Source organism: Mustela nigripes, chromosome 1, assembly GCF_022355385.1.
Source record: "Mustela nigripes isolate SB6536 chromosome 1, MUSNIG.SB6536, whole genome shotgun sequence".
Taxonomy (NCBI): Eukaryota; Metazoa; Chordata; class Mammalia; order Carnivora; family Mustelidae; genus Mustela; species Mustela nigripes.
The window spans coordinates 83,837,730-83,856,060 of record NC_081557.1 but is presented as its reverse complement, the minus strand read 5'-3'; the positions used below and the strand labels follow the sequence as shown (position 1 = coordinate 83,856,060).

Sequence of the window (18,331 nt, the reverse complement as noted above, 5' to 3'; positions counted from 1 at the left end):
ACATGGGGACACAGAGAGAAGGTGCCTCTGCCAGGAAGAGAGAGCTCACTAGCAACCCTCCTTTCTGGCACCTTGATCTTGGCCTTCCAGCTTCTGGAGCTGGGAGAGATAGATGTCTGTTGTTTAAGCCACGGGTCTGTAGTATTTTGTTATGGAAGCCTAAGCCCTACTCCTACAGAGTGTCTGATCCAACCCCTTTATTTTACCCCTTTATTTTACCGGAGAGGAAACTGAGGCTCAAGGAATGACTCTCCTGAAATTCACAGAGCAGGGTCTGGAACCCCGGCCCCTGCTGCCCGGTGCTGTCCTTCTGGTCATCGGTCTGCAGGAGTGTGAACTGGGCTGGGACGGGGGTGCAGAGGGCGAGCGTGGCCTCTTGCTCTGGCCTGCTGTAGCACCCTGCCAGGCTCTTCCAGGGCCCTTCACCACATGGGTGATGCAATGCGCTGGGGCAAGGTGACCCCCGGACGGGCACAGCAGGGTGACTCCGACCTTTCTCTTCCCTGCATGGGGTGTGTCCTCTGCAGGACAGAAATCTTGGCAGGGGCCGCAGGCTGACCCAACTTCAGGAAGGGACTGGACAGATGCCCAGATGGGAAGGAATACCCCTTGCCTTCCTTTTCATCCTTGTCTGGATGATCTATTCCCTCAGCCATAACAGGGGCGGCTCCAGCCCAGGACAGGAGTGAGAGATTTATTTCTCAACTGGCAGCTTCCCCCTGGGTGGACTTGTGCGGGAGGGAAGGCATTTGTCCTGGGTTCTGGCACCAGGATCTGGGTGGGGGCCCAGGGCGGGGTGGGGCCTTGTCAGCAGCCCTAGGGCAGACTCCTTGGCCGGGAGTCAGGTTTGGACAGGAAAGACACACCCTCAGAGAAGCGTCATTTTGGCCTCATAGCCCCGACTGGTGATGAAAGCCTTGCTTATTTTTTCAAGACCCAGGAAAAGGAACGGTGGGGTAGGAGTGGGGAACGGGTCATGCATCTCCCCACTTTCTGAAGCCCAGGAGAGCCACAGGAAGCAGCGAGCTGGGGTTCTGGAGGCCTGGACCTCCAGTTTCAGAGCCTGGGCGCACTGGTTGGCCCTGGGGGTGGACACAACCTGGCAGCAGCTGTCCCTCTGTCTAAGGCTGTACTGAGAGAACACAGGAAGGAACGCAGCCCTGGGTGCCGCGAGACTGTGGTTCAGGCCACTCACCAACTGAGAAGGGCAGTCACTTCTCTTTCAGGCCTTGCTTTTCTATCTGTACATCAAGGGAGCTGGACCAGCCATCCTCCACCATCCTGTTCATCTTTAAAGGCTCTATGATATATAAACGCGGTCTGGGATTCTGTTTACAATTTCCTTGAGTGGAGTTTGGTTGGGGGAGGCTTTAACCTGTACCTGGGATCTTATTTTTATTCAGGTAGGAGAAAGCCAGCAGATCAGGGGATGAGTGCCCGATTTGTTACAGCCCCCAAGAGGAGGGGGAGCCCTGCTCCACATAGGGTCACGGGGATGCCTCAGGGGTGGTCCGGCAGCAAGGAGAGCAAGGGGAAAATGTGGTGCCCGCCTTTGTTGGGGTTCTTGTGGGAAGGAATGGACAAAGGTTTTGGGATTGGGTGGTTTGAATCATTTCCAGAAGCTCTTGGCTGTAGGACTGATCTCCAGTTATCCAGGCCCTAAGGATTCAGAGTTGGAGGAGGCCAGCACCTCGGACTCCCAGCTGGTTAAAAGGAGGTGGTGAGGGTTTGGATGCTGGGCTATTTGCATATCAAAGGCGTGTGCTTGGTGCTTGGTTTCCCGTCTCTAGGAGATTAGCTAAGCCTGGGAGTGGCAGTCCCTCCTCATTGGGAAGGCTTTGGGATGTCAAAGCATCAAAAAATATAAAAAATAAAGACCCTGGGCGCCTGGGTGGCTCAGTGGTTAGGCCGCTGCCTTCGGCTCAGGTCATGATCTCGGGGTCCTGGGATCGAGTCCCGCATCGGGCTCTCTGCTCGGCGGGGAGCCTGCTTCCTCCTCTCTCTCTCTGCCTGCCTCTCTGCCTGCTTGTGATTTCTCTCTGTCGAATAAATAAATAAAATCTTTAAAAAAAAAAATAATAAAGACCCAAGTATACAGGGGCAAGTTCAGGGCATTTCCGGCTCATGGTACCTTGTGTGAATTACAGAAAGACACCCCTGCAGATAGGTACAGCAGGTGCAAGGGATCATAAGGGATTATGGGCTGGATTTCCTCAGTCGGGCATCTTGGACAGGCAAGAACCTAAAAAGCCTTACCTCACAGCCCTGGAAAGTTGGCCAGATTTAGCAAATAAAAATACAGGATACTCAGTTAAATCTGAATTTCAGATATACAGTGAATAACTTTTTAGTCCAAGTATGGCGTATAATTATGCCCCATGCAATATTTTGGGATATACTTATACTGAAATTCAAATTTAACTGGGTGTCCTGTATTTTATCTAGCAACCCTAGGCCCTGGCCACTTCTGTCCGTGAGCATCCTCCTCCGACCTTATTCTATTCTTAGGGTCTTGACCGAGCCCAGCAATTACCCCAGGAAAGAAGAGAGGAGGACAGAGTTGCACAGTCAGGAGACAGAAAAGGTCAGATAAATAGAAACAGAGGATGAGAGGGAAAAACTGACATAGAGCGAGAGAGAAAAAGACAACGAGAGGTAAGGAAGAATGGGAGACAAAAAGCACACACACAGTGCAAGAGGCGCAGAGTTGGGGAAAGGGGGCTCTCCCGGTGAGGCCCCTCCCCCCCCCCCCGAGCCCCCCCCCCCCCCCCCCCCCCCTCCCCCCCCCCCCCCGCGGCCCCGCTCCTCCCCTTGCCCCAAGGCCTCACCTTGGAGTAGGTGGCCCCATTGATGACCTCTCCTTTCCTCAACCAGATGATGGAGGCCGCAGGCTTGGCGTTGTCTGCATGGCAGGTGAGGTTGAGGGGGTCCCCTGCCCGCAGACTGATCACAGGCCCCCCCAGGATGACCGGGTCATCAGGTGGCACTGCAGGGGTGGAGGGGAGGAGAGAGGGGTAGAGAGGTCAGACTGAGGGCGCTGCTCGCCTCCAGCAGGGCTGGCAGGCTGGGCTGGGTGGATTTTATGGAGCCAATGACAAACAATAATTATCATACTTTAATAAAATGTATAATCCCCTTGTATTATAACAATAATACAACAACAGCAATAATCCCTGACATATGCACGGCATGTTTATTTGCAGCCGATGTTCCTGCCATCATCTGATCCGCCACTCGCGATGAGCCGTGAGGGGACAGGGCCGGCATCATTAGCTCCGTTTCACAGATCAGATTGGGAGGCAAAGCTCCGCTGCCCAGATAATATCTGTACTTTCTTTCTTTTTAACTTCTCTCTCTTTTTTTAAAACAAAACGCTGTCACATCTGTCGTCTGATTTAATCCTTACAACAGTCTTGCAAGGTAAACATTATTATTATCCCAATGACATAGATCTGGAAATCGAGACATTAAGTGACTAGCTCAAGGTTGCTGGGGAACGGGCCCCAAGCCAGGGCCTCTGACACCTGCAGCTCCCCTCCACTCCTTGCCCTTGCAGGGGTCAGGGGACAGGGGGCAGGCAACCTTGCAAGACTGAGATGGCGTTTCAGAGGGCTATGCGACCCTCACACCTCCTTAGTGCTTGATTCTTCCAGAATGGCTCCAACTGCCTCATCCCAGAGTCAGGGCGAATCTCTGCTCCCCACTTCTCCTGCTGTGTTTCACAGTGGGGTGATCGGAGACTTGTGGCTCCTGAGAGGTGGGGGTGCTGCCGTGGGGAAGATGTCCATAGCAGCGGCTGCATATCCCACCTGACCCAGCACAGGGCCCAGTTGCTGGCAGACGCTCCATCACGTTTGCCAAGTCCATGGAGTCACCCCTTTGATCCCCTGGACGACCCTGGGATGTGGGATGGGCACTTATGATGACAGGTGACCATCATTTGGAGGAGAGGCCCCGAGAAGTTTAATGACTGGCCTAAGGTCACAGAGCCTCTTCTCCTGTTCGCGCTTAGGGACACCTAGAGGGTCTCAGGTTTCTGTGGTTCCCTGCCTCTCCTCCCCGGACCAACAAACAAACCACAGAAGGGGAAGGGCTCCCTGGAGACTCCCTGGGAGGTCCCTAGGCTTCTCCTCCACCTCCCTCACCCCACCCCCAGGGAAGTGCTGGGCCAGTCAGTTCTGGAGGCCTGAGGAGGGCTGAGCTGCATGTTTGCTGAGTGAATGGATGGAGGGGAAATCGGGTGCTGACGGATGGGGGTCTTGGCACAAAAGGCCTTTGCCCAGTTGCCGGAGAAGGTCCTTGTCTCCATCCAGGCCCTGTGCAAGCTTCTGCCCGGTGGGATCTGGGAAGATGGACTCAGCAGGGTCAAACAGCTTTGCCAGCCCCGTCCTGACCCAGGGCCCCACGCCCACAACCTGCCTGGCCTCCCTCCCCTTCCCAGGGCCTGCCCACATCTGCCACTCTCCTAGGGCACCCAGGAGACTAAAGGAGGCTCTGGGGCCAGGTAAACAGCAAAGCAGCCCCTTCAGCTTGTGTCTGTGCCTCCTTCCTTCCTGGCCTGGAGGAGGCCCAGTTCAGAACTATACAGCCCAGTGAGTACCAACTTCCATGTTTCTATTTTCTGAGGAAAAACAAACCCTTGGGGTTTCCAAGATGCTATCAGCAGCCCCAGAACTCCACTGGAGATCCTGGCCCAGAGAGGCCGTTGGCCTCACCCAACCCTGCCCAGCCTCCCCAGGGGGCTCTGGGCTCAGGCAGATGCTGGTTGTGGGCTGGACAATGAGGATGACACCCCTTACCCCGCCCACCCCAAACTCCCTCATTAGTGCCGGAGGCCTCCTTGGTGCTGGTGTGGCCAGAGAGCAAAAGGGAGGCTAATGAGGGCTTTCCACAATGGGGGGAGGGGGTGTGACAGTTGTTGATGAGGGGAATTTTAGCTCTGTGCAATGCTGGGCCTCTTCCAGCAGGGAGGGCCGGGGCTGGGGCTCCTGCCCCCCTTTCTTCTGTGGGGGCAGCTTTCTCTCCAGTAGGTGTCCGGGATGGAGGCGCTCCGGGTTGAGCTGGAGAGCAAGAGACATTGGAAAGAACCATTTCAAGTGTCAGGAATAGAAGAAACACTGGACCACCCCGTGTCTCTGGGACTCTCCAGGGAAGAGCTAGAGGGTATGGTCCTGTGGAAAGTACCCTAAATTAGAAGGGGGAACTCGGGCACGGGGTCCCTCCTTCTGGTTTTGTTTCACCGGATACAAAATATGAAAGGACAACAGGAGATCCGGACAGTTCCTTCTGGCGCCGACTTGTCTTGGGCCTGAGACCGTGGTTTCCAACCTTGGCTGCATATTACAATACTCTGGGGAGATTTAAAAAAATCCCATTGGCAGGCTGCACCCCACGAACTAAATTCCAATCTCTGGCGGTGGACCCCCAAACTTCGGGAGGATTCCAGTGTGCGAGCAGGTTGGAGAACCAGCTGTCCCCGGGGCCTTTGCTCAGGTGCCTATCCCACTCTGATCGCAGCACAGAGCCCGAGGAGGTCTTTCTAAAAACCACATACAACGAGGGGCCGAGCTTCCTTCTTGCCGTTCTAGTCCTGTGTTTTGGAATATTGGATTAGAGGGAGCGCAGGGGAGGGGAGAGGGGAGTGGGACGCCCGCTTCATGAGTACCCGAGCGCGCACACACGCTCACACACACGAACATCCATCCTCAGAATGGGTCCTGATTATATCTTCCTAAATAAGTGGTTATCATGCGGTTATTCATGTAGCTATGCATTATTGATTGGCCTTCGCCTCGCTGCACACCAGATGGGGTAGGAGGGGGTGCGGATGGGGCCGGGGTGCGTGGGGTGGGAGTGGGTGAGGAGGGAGGAGTTTGGGGGCCAGGAGACTGAATAGAAATCAACAGTCGCTCTTGGCAGCTGTAGCGCGGACGGAACGGGCGACTCATTACCTCTCCATTCAGACTGGCCCGGAGCTGGGGCTGCTGGGTGTGGGGCAGCGGAGGGGGAGGTGGGGAGGTGGGGGGAGGCTGAGCCGTGGGGCCCGGAGATGCATTATTCATACGTCGCCCTCACAGGATTGGTTATTATCCTGAACCACTATAGAGTTTGGTCTCCTAATTTTTAATCACAGGGAAGGTGGAAGCGTTAGCCTTTTGTGATTAATCCGGAGATAAAAATAGTTGACTGTTTTGGTGTTGTGCTCATTGTCAGTCAAGAGGAAATGGCATTAACTGTTGGGTGACTGAGGCCCGAGGAAGCCTGGAAGGCACCCCGGGCAGAGCTGGGCCACAGAGCTGGACAGAAGGCCCGGGGAGGCCACAGCTCGGGCTCAGACAGGGGGTGGCTCCATGGGCACTGCTGGCCAAAGGGATGCATTGCCCAAATTACTGCCCCATGATCAAAGGGGCGCTTGGTCCTGGTTATGCCGGGCGCCCATCTCTCCCTGTGTGGGAGGGGGGCCCTTGAGGACTTTTCTTTGAGCTCTGCTGCCTGGGGCGGGGGAACTTGAGCGGCAAGGTGAGGTAGGGAGACCAAGTCAGGTGGCACATTGACAGAGGAGGAAACTGAGGCCAGAGAGCATAGCACCATCCAAAGTTACCTGCGAGGGAGGGCAGAGAAGGATGGGGATGGGCTCGGGAAGCGCGTCCTGGTTCCACCAGGAAGGTAAAGCTTCCATCTGTTTTCCGTACTAAGGTTCCTTAAGCCCTCTTAGGAAATAAAGGATGCTGCAGGGAGAAGCTGAGGAAGCCACCCACCCAGCCCCACAGCTGTCTCTAAGAAGGGATCCCGTGATCAGAAGGCCTCAAGCTTCTGGACCAGAGCATACGCTGGGGTGACCATCTGATGTCCTTCCCACAGGACACCAGCTGGGCAGAGGGCAGAGTGGAGCTGGGAGTTTGAGGATTTCTGCCCTGTTCTGGAATTGCTCCCTGGAAGCCTACCCAGTGACCGTACGGTATCAAGCTTATTTGACTCATGGTTTTGTTTTACTTGGTTGGGCAATCTTGCCAGAACAGGCTGGGAAAATTGGCTTGGTGCCAGGCCAAGGGCAGCACTGAGGGGGCTCCCCTCAACATCCATTGGGTCACCTAGGTGGGTCCCCGGCCAGCTTCCTCAGGGGGTTGGCCCAGAGGAGGTTGGTTTCTACAGACGGCTGATGGGGCACATCAGCCCACAAAGGCCAGCAGCAGGGGCTTGGACGGTCTTGCTGGAGAAGAGCGGGAGGTCAGCCAGGCCACCTTCCTGCCCCCACGGCACGGCAGAGCACCTCGCTGACCCTGAGCTCTTTGGATGGAACTCCTGGGTCTCCCTCTCACACACAGAACATTCTCCGGAAGTGGTGTTTTAGAAACCCCGATCCAACTGTGGCCTGGCTCTGTGTCGACCCTGCCAGGGGCTCACACTCTACCTAGAACATAGTTCGGACTCCTCCCTGTTGCCTATAAGCACCTGCACCTTCAGCCCTGGGCCGCCCCTGAAACTGACTTCCCTCTACCCCCGTCACCCACCATGCCCTGCCCACCGCCCTTCTGTTTGCCAAACACGCCAAGCTCACCTCCGCCCCAGGCCTGGCCCTGGCTCCTCCGCCTGGAATCTCTATTTATATCCTTGTCCTGCCGGCTGCTTCCCGTTAAGGAGGGTGTCTCTGAAATGTCACATCCTCAGTGAGGCCCGGCCACCCTGTACGAGCCCCCCACCCCGCCTTTACTTTCTTTATGCCCAGGTTCATCTATTGTTTGTCTCCCCTTATGACCAAGGAGACTTCTTGACAGCAGAGAAAGACTTTGTCTGTCTTGGATGTTGCTGAATTTGCGTGTCTGGATCCGTGCCTGGCATGTAGTCGTTCACGCATGTGTTGAGTAAATCAACCGAAGATGGCTGGAGGGGAGGTCTGTCACGGGCATTGGTTTCTGGGGTCAGCACTTTTTACTCTGTGTGTGTGTGTGTGTGTGTGTGTGTGTGTGTGTGGTGGGGGTAGAGTTGGGGGTGGTGGACGAGTGACTGTTGGGGGGCTGGTAAAGAGGGGAGCCTGCTAGCCCTCCCTGGGACGGCAGTGCAGAAACTCTGTTGTGTGACGCTGGGGGACAGGCTGCTTCCAGCCATTTCTGGAGAGGGCAGCCTGGGCTGGGAGGGCGTGGGGGTGGTTCTCAGTCTGTTTTCGAGGTAGCACCATTCCTGCTGGTAGAAGAGGGAGCCCAGTCCGGTTCACAGGCTGGGGAGGTGACAGGTCAGAGACACTTGGCAGGGGCAGGTTGGTTGCTGGTGCTGCTTTTTCTTGTTTTCAAGGCATCAGTGTTCAGCCCCAGGCCCCAGGGATCTGGCTGGGATGCAGGGCGGGCTTAGTTCATGCTGGGAGTGCCCATGCTGACCCCACGGAGGGAGGGCCCCCAGGGGCCTCTGGCTGCCCTTCCTCAGTGCATCCCTGTCTCTAGCTTCAGGCCTGCAGGCCAACCAGCATTCAGCACTCCCTCCTTCCCTCCTGTCTGCCCCCTGGCCTTCATCCTTCCCTTCCTTCCATCCAGCCTGTTCCTTGTCACCCCCGAAAGCACAGAGTGGTTAAGGAATCCTGAACACGGCCTGCCCTCTGGGAGCCGATGGGGAGAGACCTTCATGACTCAAAGCATGTGCCCAGGAGGGACCTACAGCATCTGCTTCACCGGAGAGCTTGCTTGGAAATGTGGACCCTTGGGCTCTGCCCCAAGACCTCCCACATCAGAATCAGCATTGAAAAAAGACCCCGCATAATGTGTATGCACCAGTATGTGAGGTCTCCTAGAAAAATTACAAACTGATGAGTGCTTGGAAGGAGGAGCTCATTGGACAGTGAGAGCCCCCAGGGGGCCTCTGTCCCTTTGTTGGCACCCCGCTCCCTTTGCGAGTTCCAGGGACTTAAGTCAGAGAGAGGAGGTCCACCTGCTGCTTGCTGGAAATTTGGCTTGGCGTCAGGGCCCAGCATGAACCATATTCCACAGCAGGTTGGTTCCTTTGCCCAGGGCATTTCTTGAACTTGACGGAATGCTGGAGTTCTCATTGCTCGTCTTCTCCGGGCTCCCTCTGACTCAGCCTTCAAGACTGCACTAAGGGGTTGTCCGGTCCCTGGAGAATCTCCCGCTTTGTCTACGAGACTGTAGCATTCTGGGGACTCTTCTGTCTCAGTAGCTGACCTGGTCTATGGAAGTGATCTGCAGATGCTGTCCGTCCCCTCAACGGCCACCTCACCTACCCTGGATGTCTATCACCTGGCCTAGCACCTGCCTCGAAGGGGACACCCCGGCTGTGTTTGCTGAGCTGAACCTGGGTTGAGTCTATTACTTTACAAGCTGCATGATTGTGGGCAGGTTACGTAATCCAACAGCCCCTGCCCTCTTATCTGGAAAGTGGGGTGATAAAGATACTAGCCGGGCGGTTATGAGGGTTATTTTTATGATATGAAGAATGCCGAGAGAGCCTTGCAAAGGCTTATGCAAATATTGGTTATTACGTCCAATTTTTAAGGATAATATTTAGTTTGGGTGCTATGTGAAAGACACTGTGCCAAAGGCTCTCTTGTTTTATCCTCATTAACCTTCGAAACTGGTACTATTGGCATCTCCATATTGCAGAGCAGGAAACAGGTTCAGAAAGGGCAAATCACTTGGCTAAGGCAACACAGCAGACAAGGGATATGGTTGGAATTTGGATCCTGGTTTGTTGGACCCTATAACATTATCTGCTAGAGTCAGGGCAGCCTACAGACCTACCGACAAGCTGCAGTGACCCTTCAGAGCCCTTGCCACCAGGCCTCCTGTCCTCATCATGGTCCTCTGTCCCCACGTGGGTGCAGGAGGGGCTCTGCCTTTGCCTGTGGGCTCCCCTCCCCAGGCCAATTTCAGAGGGCTCTTGGAGGCATCGGCTTGGCTAGCAGTTGGTGCTTGAGAGGGGCCGGATAGGGAGTAGATGAATGATTTTTGCTGGTCAGACCCACTCACTGCTCACTTCGGTCATTGTGCCCTGCCGTCAGGTTCTGGGCTACAGGTAACCCCAGCCTCCCGTTTCCTCACTGCCGGGGATGCGCCACCTCATGGCCAAAGCGCAGAACCGCAGAAGGTCAACACAGGACTGGGGTTGTGGGGGTTTTCGCAGAACTGCTTTTCAGTGGGAGGTCACCTTTCATTCAGAAAATCTATACTGAGCAGCCACTCGGCGCCAGCCCCAGTGTGAAGCACTGGGGGTTCAGAGCTCCTGCCCTAGTGGAGAGACAGACAAACAATGTAAACGAACACGTCACATAACTTTGGGTTGATAAAATACAATGATGATAAATGAGACCAGGTGGGGAGTGGCTAGATCCTAAGCTGGCCTCCGGGATGGGATTCTCTTCTGGATTTCTCCTGTCCTTCCTGGATGATACTTTCCGTCTTTTTCCTGCCTTTAATTGTTGGTCTTGCCAAGGGTTTGCTCTTGCCCAGCCTGTGCCATTCTACACACGGTCTATGGAGAAGGAAATCACTTTCCTGTGGACTCAGCAAACATCTGTGTGCAGACGAACCCCCCAAAAGCATTGTCCACACTTTGGACACATTGCCCACACTGTGCCACATTGTGCACATTGTCCACACTGTTTAATCAGAGAAGCCAGAAATCTGCACGTCTTTCTGGATTCTACCCTCCTTCACCCTGCATTGCTAACCATCCCTGTTGAAGGCTCTGAAATACCTTTCCCATCTCTTTCTCCCTTTCCATTCCTGATAGTCTTCCTGGCTCAGCCCCTCAGCGTTTCTTCCTTGGACTGTAATACCTCACCCCCTCCCCATGTTCCACACTGTCCCAGAGTGATCTTTACAAATATCTGGTCTTCTACCCCATTCACCGATCCATTCACTTGCCAATTTGCTGAATATTTAACATTCCTTTATTTGAAATCATTCAAAGAGGGTGCCTGGGTGGCTCAGTTGGCTAAGGGTCTGCCTTCAGCTCAGGTCATGATCCCAGAGTCCTGGGATAGAGCCCCGTTATCGGTTTCCCGGCTCAATGGGAAGCCTGCTTCTCCCTCTCCCTCTGCTGATCCCCTTGCTTGTGCTCTCTCTCTGTCAGATAAATAAATAAAAATCTAAAATAAATAAATAAATAAATAAATAAATAAATAAATAAATAAAGCATTCAAAGACCCCCTAGAGCCATCTGGACAAAGTCTGAACTTAACTCCTGCCAACATCTCTAACCTCATTTTTCACCCCTTTTTGACTCAAATTCCTCTCGTGGATAAGAATGAGTTGCAATGCTTGGAATAAGTCCCTCTTTCCCAGTTGTTCATCTCCCCTTGTTTGGCTAACTTAAAGGCCAAGCAGATTGGATTCAAATCCTCGGTCCTTTATTCACTAGCTTGTGGTCCTGGGCAAGTTGCTTGGCCTCCCTGGGCTTCAGTTTCCTCATTTATAAAATAGGGACCATAATAAAACCAGATTGGCTGTGTAGTTGCCAAGATCAAGTGAGATGCAGTGTGGCAGAGCCCTTGTGAAACTGTCCAGCACTGTATGGATGGGGCACATGATTGGTTCTCCAAGCAGATGGGGCTCATTCCCTTGAAAGATGATGGGCAGAGTGCTTGGGGCTTAGAAGTCTGATGCTCTGTTCCCTTGGGAAAGTAGAGGTCGCCAGGCACTGGGTGAAGACCCCAATGCCCCCCCCAACCTTCACCCCAGGGGAATCCCAAGCTGCTCCGCCTGGCTTGGCTTCTCCTGCCCACTGTCCCCCCATATTCTGTGCTCATGAAGCTGAGGCCACTACTTCTGATGGCCTACAAAGGCATGTATGGGTTCAGCCGACCCGATGTGGTGCACAGGTGGGCCATCTCAGCTGAGCTCACCCACTGTTGACTCCACTAAATCCTGAAGTTTGGGGTGATTTGTTACACAGTGGAAGCTAACTGATATACTCAGTAGTAACCTACTATCTGCTTTGCTCCTACCCTCCAGCTTCTCCTCTCATACTTTAGGTGGACTGGTCCATTCCCCTCTCTGCAAGGACAGTCTGCCCTTTTAGAATGACATGCTTTTGCTTGTGAATTTCCTTCTGGAAAGAAATGTCCTTACTCTGAGTTTTAACTGGCTGGAATCCCAAGATCTCTCTGATCAGCTCGAAGACCACTTTTGCCTTGTTAACTCTTGGTCATTCTCGAAGGCTCAGGTTATTATCAACTCCTCTAGGAAGTCCCCTTCTGACTTAGTGCCTACCTCTCATTGTCCTAGAGCCATAGGCCACCTCCATGAGCTGTTGGTTGTCCCAGTAGCTGTGAGGTCCTTGAGGCCGGTCCTTATCAGGTTTTTTCCATCCCTATGTTTAGTATCCAGCCCATAATGATGTCTCAGTCAATAATCGTTGACTGGTGGGACATCTGGGTGTCTCAGTCTGTTAACTGCCTGCCTTTGGTTCAGATCATTATCTCAGGTTTCTGGCATCTAGTCTCATTCACATCAGGCTTCCTGGTCAGCAGGGAGTCTGCTTCTCCCTCTGTCTCTCTCCTGGCTTGGGCTCTCTCTTGCACGCGCTCTCTCTCAAATAAATAAATAAGATGTTTAAAAAATGCTTATTGACTGGTGTCTTGCCTGACCTGGCTGTGTCGGAAGCAAACTTCCCTTTCTTCACTAGCACTGTGCTCGTCCCTCTTACACCGGCTGTCACTGCCATCTGTGTTACATTTATCTGGGGACCTGTTTCGGGCTCCCTACCCCTCCAGAGTGGGAGTCTTAATGCCTTGTGCATCTCCCCCAACACCTAGCACATCACCTTGGACACCGTAATAAGAAAACAATAAAAATAATGGGTAATAGCTGATACTGATTGATATAGGACTTACAATCCTTCTAGAACTTAACAATACTTCTAAAACTCTTCCAGTACTTTGGAAGTGACCACCCAGGCCTCACAACAACCCTGTATAACATAGATATAATCATTATGCGTATATTAGAAATGTGGAAACTGAGGCACCAGCTCATCTCGGAGGTCTGCTGACTCCAGCGACCCGCAAAGGCTCGGGACACTGAAAAGCCCACCTCTCCCTTAGAGTTCCCGATGGGCAGGGGATAAGAAAGGAGGCAGAGTACTTGGCTTGGCTCCTGGCTCCTGGCTCTTGGCTGCAAGACTGCGGGCAAACCACTTAATTCTCTTTGCGAGATATTGTCTATGTCATAGATATTATTGTATCTGTTTCATGGGGCCATCATGCTGATTAGATGAGTTAATACAAGTGCCTTGTTTCAAAGCTTGGCCCAGTGGTAAGAATGTCATACCATTAGCTCTTGATATCATTGTCATTGTTCAGTAAGTCCGTCCACATGGAAATAGATAGCTGCCTATTGCACAGGCAACAGCTTGTTTCAATCCCTTGTTCTGGACTTGCTCTATGCCCCCGGCCCCAGCCTCCCTAGATGTCATGGCCAGCACTTTGCCTCCTGTGAAATCACAGTGATGAGGAGGTGATTAGAGCCCAAAAGTCCTCATGGAGATAGATGGGATGGGTAGGGGACCATCTAGGGAGGAGGGGGCTACCATGGTGGGGTGAGGGCAGGGGAGACAGATGCTGGTGGGGGCTGAGTCAAACTAAACCATGTGTTTTCCTCCTCACATTGGGAAGGGTGAGTCTTCTGTTTATTTCAAATTAAACCCTGAAAGAAGGTCTGAGCCATCTCATCAGCAAAGGGCTATTTGCATGGAGATGGATTTGTCACTAATATTGAACAGAAAAGTAAGTCCGAGAATGTAATAAGAGCAGAGCGAGGGAAGGCTGTTGGGGAGGGGAGGGCAGCAGAGAGCAGGCACCGTGCACACAGAGGCGTGTGTGCGTATTTGTGTGTGTGTGTGCGTGCACATCCACAGGAGTGCCTGGCACTGCGTGATGGTGGCTGTTGTGTGACCAGTGAGCAGACAGACAGCATGACAGGCACAAGGTAGCTCTTTTGGTGGCTGGAGGGAGAAGCCACTAGGGAAAGGGAGTCCCATGAGAGCAGCAGCAAAAGGAACAGTGTGCCGTGGGGGAGTGCATCATAGGACCCCCGGGCAGGGGCAGGACGGGAAGGCAAGCCCAGGGTGTGTGTATCCTCCTTGGGCACCTGGGATGTGGGTCACCCTGCCAAGGAAAGGACTTGCTCTTTCCCCAGCTCAGCTCCTATGTGGATGGTCCCAGGGCAAGGTGAGCCCCATTTCTCTGTGCCTCTGTGTTTGCAGGAAACACGGGCTGTGGCTGCCTTGCTGTGTCTGGCCAAACTCTCCAGCTGGTTCTGCCCTTGACTTGATTTTAGGATTCACCTGCTCACCATGGCTGGGTCTCGGGGAGAAATCTATCATGGCATCATGGGCTGCCAATGACATGTTTAAACCTCACAGTAGCCTCATGCTGTGGGCCCTCAAGCATCCTTATAGTACAGATGGGGAAACTGAGGCAAGAGGCCAATTCACTTGGGACCAGTTACGCAACTCACAAGTAGGGGAACCAGGAATCTGGCTCGGGCCCCTGTGAGTCCAGCGGCCTGGTCCTAACCTTGGTGCTGTGTGGCTGTTTATGAATGAGCAGTCACTCTGTGCCTCCTGTCCCTTCCACAGCTTCAAGGCAGTCATCCCCAGCCAGCAAAAGGCTGATGGGACTCAGGAGTGTCCAAGTTGGTTCCATAAATGAAAGCAGAACTGATATGGCTGGTTTTGCTACGGTCTCCCATCCGGCAAATCAACCCCCTTGAGGTGTTGTGTGGCTTTCAGAAGCAGGGAAATGAGGCCAGCAGGAAACCTCTCCTCCCAGTACCTAGAGCCTCAGAAGTAATTACAGGGATAGAGGGGCACAGGGGAAAGGTCACCTCATTAAGGGATTTACAAAATCAACAGAAGAAATTCCAATAATTGGCTTTTAAAAAGAGAGATCTGGAATGCCGTTTTGGCATGATGAAAACGTGACTGTGTACCATGTCCTCCGTTGGTTGCAGCAGCCGGGGGAAGGCTGGAGGAGGAGACAAGAAGGGACAGGGACAGAGAAATCCATGGAGGGGGACACATAGGGAGAGACAGGCAAAGGGCGAAAGAGACAGAGCCAAGACGTGGAAGCCACCTGCTCAGGAAGGAGATGAATGTGAGGAGAGAAAATACACGGTCCCAAGCAAACGAGGCTGAGGCAACCAGAGGGCAGCGTGCCAAGTCGGGAGAAAAGCCTAGTGCTTTCTCTAGGCCTCTTACCACAAAAATTCATTTCAGGGAATCCCAGAAAACCACGAAATGTACCTTTCAGCTTCATGCAAATTTACCAAATCTGCTATTTGCCAGAGTCCTAAGAGGAAAAAAGGCAAAGTGTTTTTTGTTTTTTGTTTTTTTTTTTCCTGATTGGAGCCTGTTTTTGAAAAAGCAGAAGTCTCTAAGTCTGAAAAAGGGCAACGCTTTAAGAATTCATTATAAAAAGGTGTTTTCATGTTCATCTACAGTTTAGCATTATAGATGTTTTTGAAATCTCCTATCACGGAGAGAGAGAGAGAGAGCAAGTCTGTCTTCCGAAGTTGGTAAGCACTGCATTTCATTTCCTGTAGAGAGGGTACATTTTATGGGTGACTGTGTGCAATCTTTCAGGATGCTACCACGAAGACATGAAGAGTCCATTGTCTCTTTGCAACTCCAGGGCATTGCTCGGATTAATCAGGCTGTGTGTGGCCTGTAGGGGGCTGGGAGAGGTTGTTGTGCATTGGGGACCTCCAAGCCCACTCTGAGATAGGACGTGTAGTGTGGAGTCCTCTCCGGACCAGCCCCTGATGGGAGCAAAGGAGGCAAGATTGGCCAGAGGGGCCATCTGAATGGTGAAGGTAGCACTATCAAGGTCTCAGCAGACCCTCCAGGAGGTGGGGTTCTGGGACGGCCCTCAGGGTTGTCTTCTTCCGGATTGGCCTTATACTCTGTGGGCGCTGGTCACAGGGGGGGCTCCCTCCCTTTAACCACAGGTGATCCCGCTGGCCGTCTCTGACACTCTGGGAGTTGGGGAATGAGTCCTCCTGTCCTCTAGTCTAGAAGGGGGAAAAGGAATCTGGGTGGTACACCATGGTGTCTGTGGCAGGCGCGGTACTCATAGGAGTTTTTGAGCCTGTTCTTGAAATAGCAGAAGCTTCTAAGTCTGAAAAAGTGCACACCCTTGTCAACATTTGTTGTCTCTTGTCTTTTGGATGACAGCCATTCTAATTGGTGTGAGGTGATACCTCACGGTGGTTTTGGTTCTCATTTCCCTGATGAGTAGTGATGTTGAGCACCTTTTCATATGCCCGCTGGCCATTTGTACTTTTTTTTTAAGTAGGCGCCTCACACATCATGGAACCTAATGCGGGGTTTGAACTCATGACCCTGAAATCCACACCTGAACTGAGATAAAGAGTTGGCCCCTTAACCAACAAACCCACCCAAGCGTCTCTGTATGTCTTCTTTAAAGATATTTTATTTATTATTTGACAGCGAGATAGAGAGCACAAATAGGCAGAGTGGCAGGCAGAGGGAGAGGGAGAAACAGGCTCTCCACTGAGCAGAGAGCCCGATGTGGGGCTCGATCCCAGGATCCTAGGATCATGACCCAAGGCAGCTGCTCAACCCACTGAGCCACCCAGGTGCTCCGTATGTCTTCTTTAGAAAGCTGTTAATTCAGGTCCTATGCCCATTAAAAAAATTGTTGTTGTTGTTTTTTCTATTGAGTTGTATGAGTTCTTCATATGTTTTGGATTTGGAAAAAGATGATTATATGGTGTGGAATATTATTCAGCCATGAGAAAGAAGGAAATCCTGCCATTTCCGACAGGATGAAATATGGATGAAACTGGAGGGTTATTATGTTAAAGTGAAATAAGTCAGATAGAGAAAGACAAATCCTGTAGGATATCACTACATGTGGAATTTTAAAAAGCCAAACTCAGAGAAACAGATAGTAGACTGATTGTTATCAGGGGCTGCAGGTGAGGGAAATGGGGAGATACTGGTCAAAGGGGACAAACTTCTAGTTATTAATAGCTTCTGGGGAACTCATGTACAGCATGTAGATGATAACCAGTAATATTGTATTATGTATTTGAATGGTACTAAGAGAGAAGATCTTACATATTCTTGCCACAAAAAAGAAATAAATGGTCGGGGTGCCTGGGTGGCTCAGTGGGTTAAAGCCTCTGCCTTCGGCTCAGGTCATGATCCCAGGGTTCTGGGATCAAGTCCCGAATCGGGCTCTCTGCTCAGTGGGGAGCCTGCTTCCTCCTCTCTGCCTGCCTCTCTGCCTACTTGTGATCTCTCTGTCAAATAAATAAATTAATTAAATCTTCAAAAAAAAAAAAAAGAAAAAGTAAAAAGAAATGGTCATGATGTATGTGATGGGTTGGAGGTGTTAGCTAATGCAGTGGTAATAATCTCATTTCCTAATATATGAAATGTATACATGTCAATACACTGTATATTTTAAATTTACAAAGTGTTTATATAATGTCAATTACATCTCAATAAAGCTGGAGGGAAAAAAGCTCAAGTCAGATATTTACATGTAATGCATGAGAAACAAAGAGCTCCTGTGTTTCCGGCTGACAGTGGCCTTGAATGACCTTATCAGATCTCCCCAGAACGCCATACAGGGCACATAAGTTGTGACAGGGTACAAGATTGGGTGGAGGTGGGAGGGTTGCCCAGACCTGCCTGGAATGGAGAAGGAGCTCCTCAGAGTTTCCTAATCTTTTCACTAACATCCCAGTTAACAATAGAAGTGGTTACAAATCTCTGGGCGCCTGCCACTGTGGTAGGTTCTCTCCCCAGTGTTAGCCCTTCCTGTAGTTGCCCTTACATCCCTAGGAGGTAGGGGGAGGGGAGGAGGGGCTGCTCTCTCTTCCCAGAATAACAGTCCCTTCCTTTCTTTTCTTTTCTTTCTTTTTTTTTTTTTTTTTTTTTTTTTTTAAGATTTTATTTATTTATTTGAAATCAGACAGAAATCACAAGTAGCCAGAGAGGTAGGCAGAGAGGGTGGGGCGGGGGTAGGCTCTCTGCAGGGCCCAATCCCAGGACCCTGAGATCATGACCTGAGCCGAAGGCAGAGGCTTAACCCACTGAGCCACCCAGGCGCCCCTGTCCTTTCCTTTCTGACTCGTGGACACCTATGAGACCTTCACTAAATGCCTCCTCCGGACTTCACTAGACTATGACTGAGCATCGGCAGGACAGGGACCGTTCTTGTGTCTGTGTGTCCCAGGGTCCTGCTTGGTGCCGCAGCCTGTGGCGTGGGGCTGAGCCAGATGGAAGCTTTCCTTTCGGTCTTGCTGCATGGGATTCATGGGTGGCTGGGTGGAGGAGCCGGGTTGGGGTGACT

At 52.1% G+C, this 18,331-nt stretch overlaps 1 protein-coding gene across 5 annotated transcripts in view; it reads right to left on the bottom strand.

Moving 5' to 3' along the window:
- Positions 1-18,331, bottom strand: part of KIRREL3 (kirre like nephrin family adhesion molecule 3) — a 551,364-nt gene that overhangs the window by 47,384 nt on the left and 485,649 nt on the right. For all 5 annotated transcript variants that reach the window (XM_059414007.1, XM_059413998.1, XM_059414010.1 and 2 more), the window contains exon 6: positions 2,829-2,986. In XM_059414007.1, the coding sequence (XP_059269990.1) occupies positions 2,829-2,986 (158 nt within the window). The remainder of the gene's footprint in view (positions 1-2,828; positions 2,987-18,331) is intronic.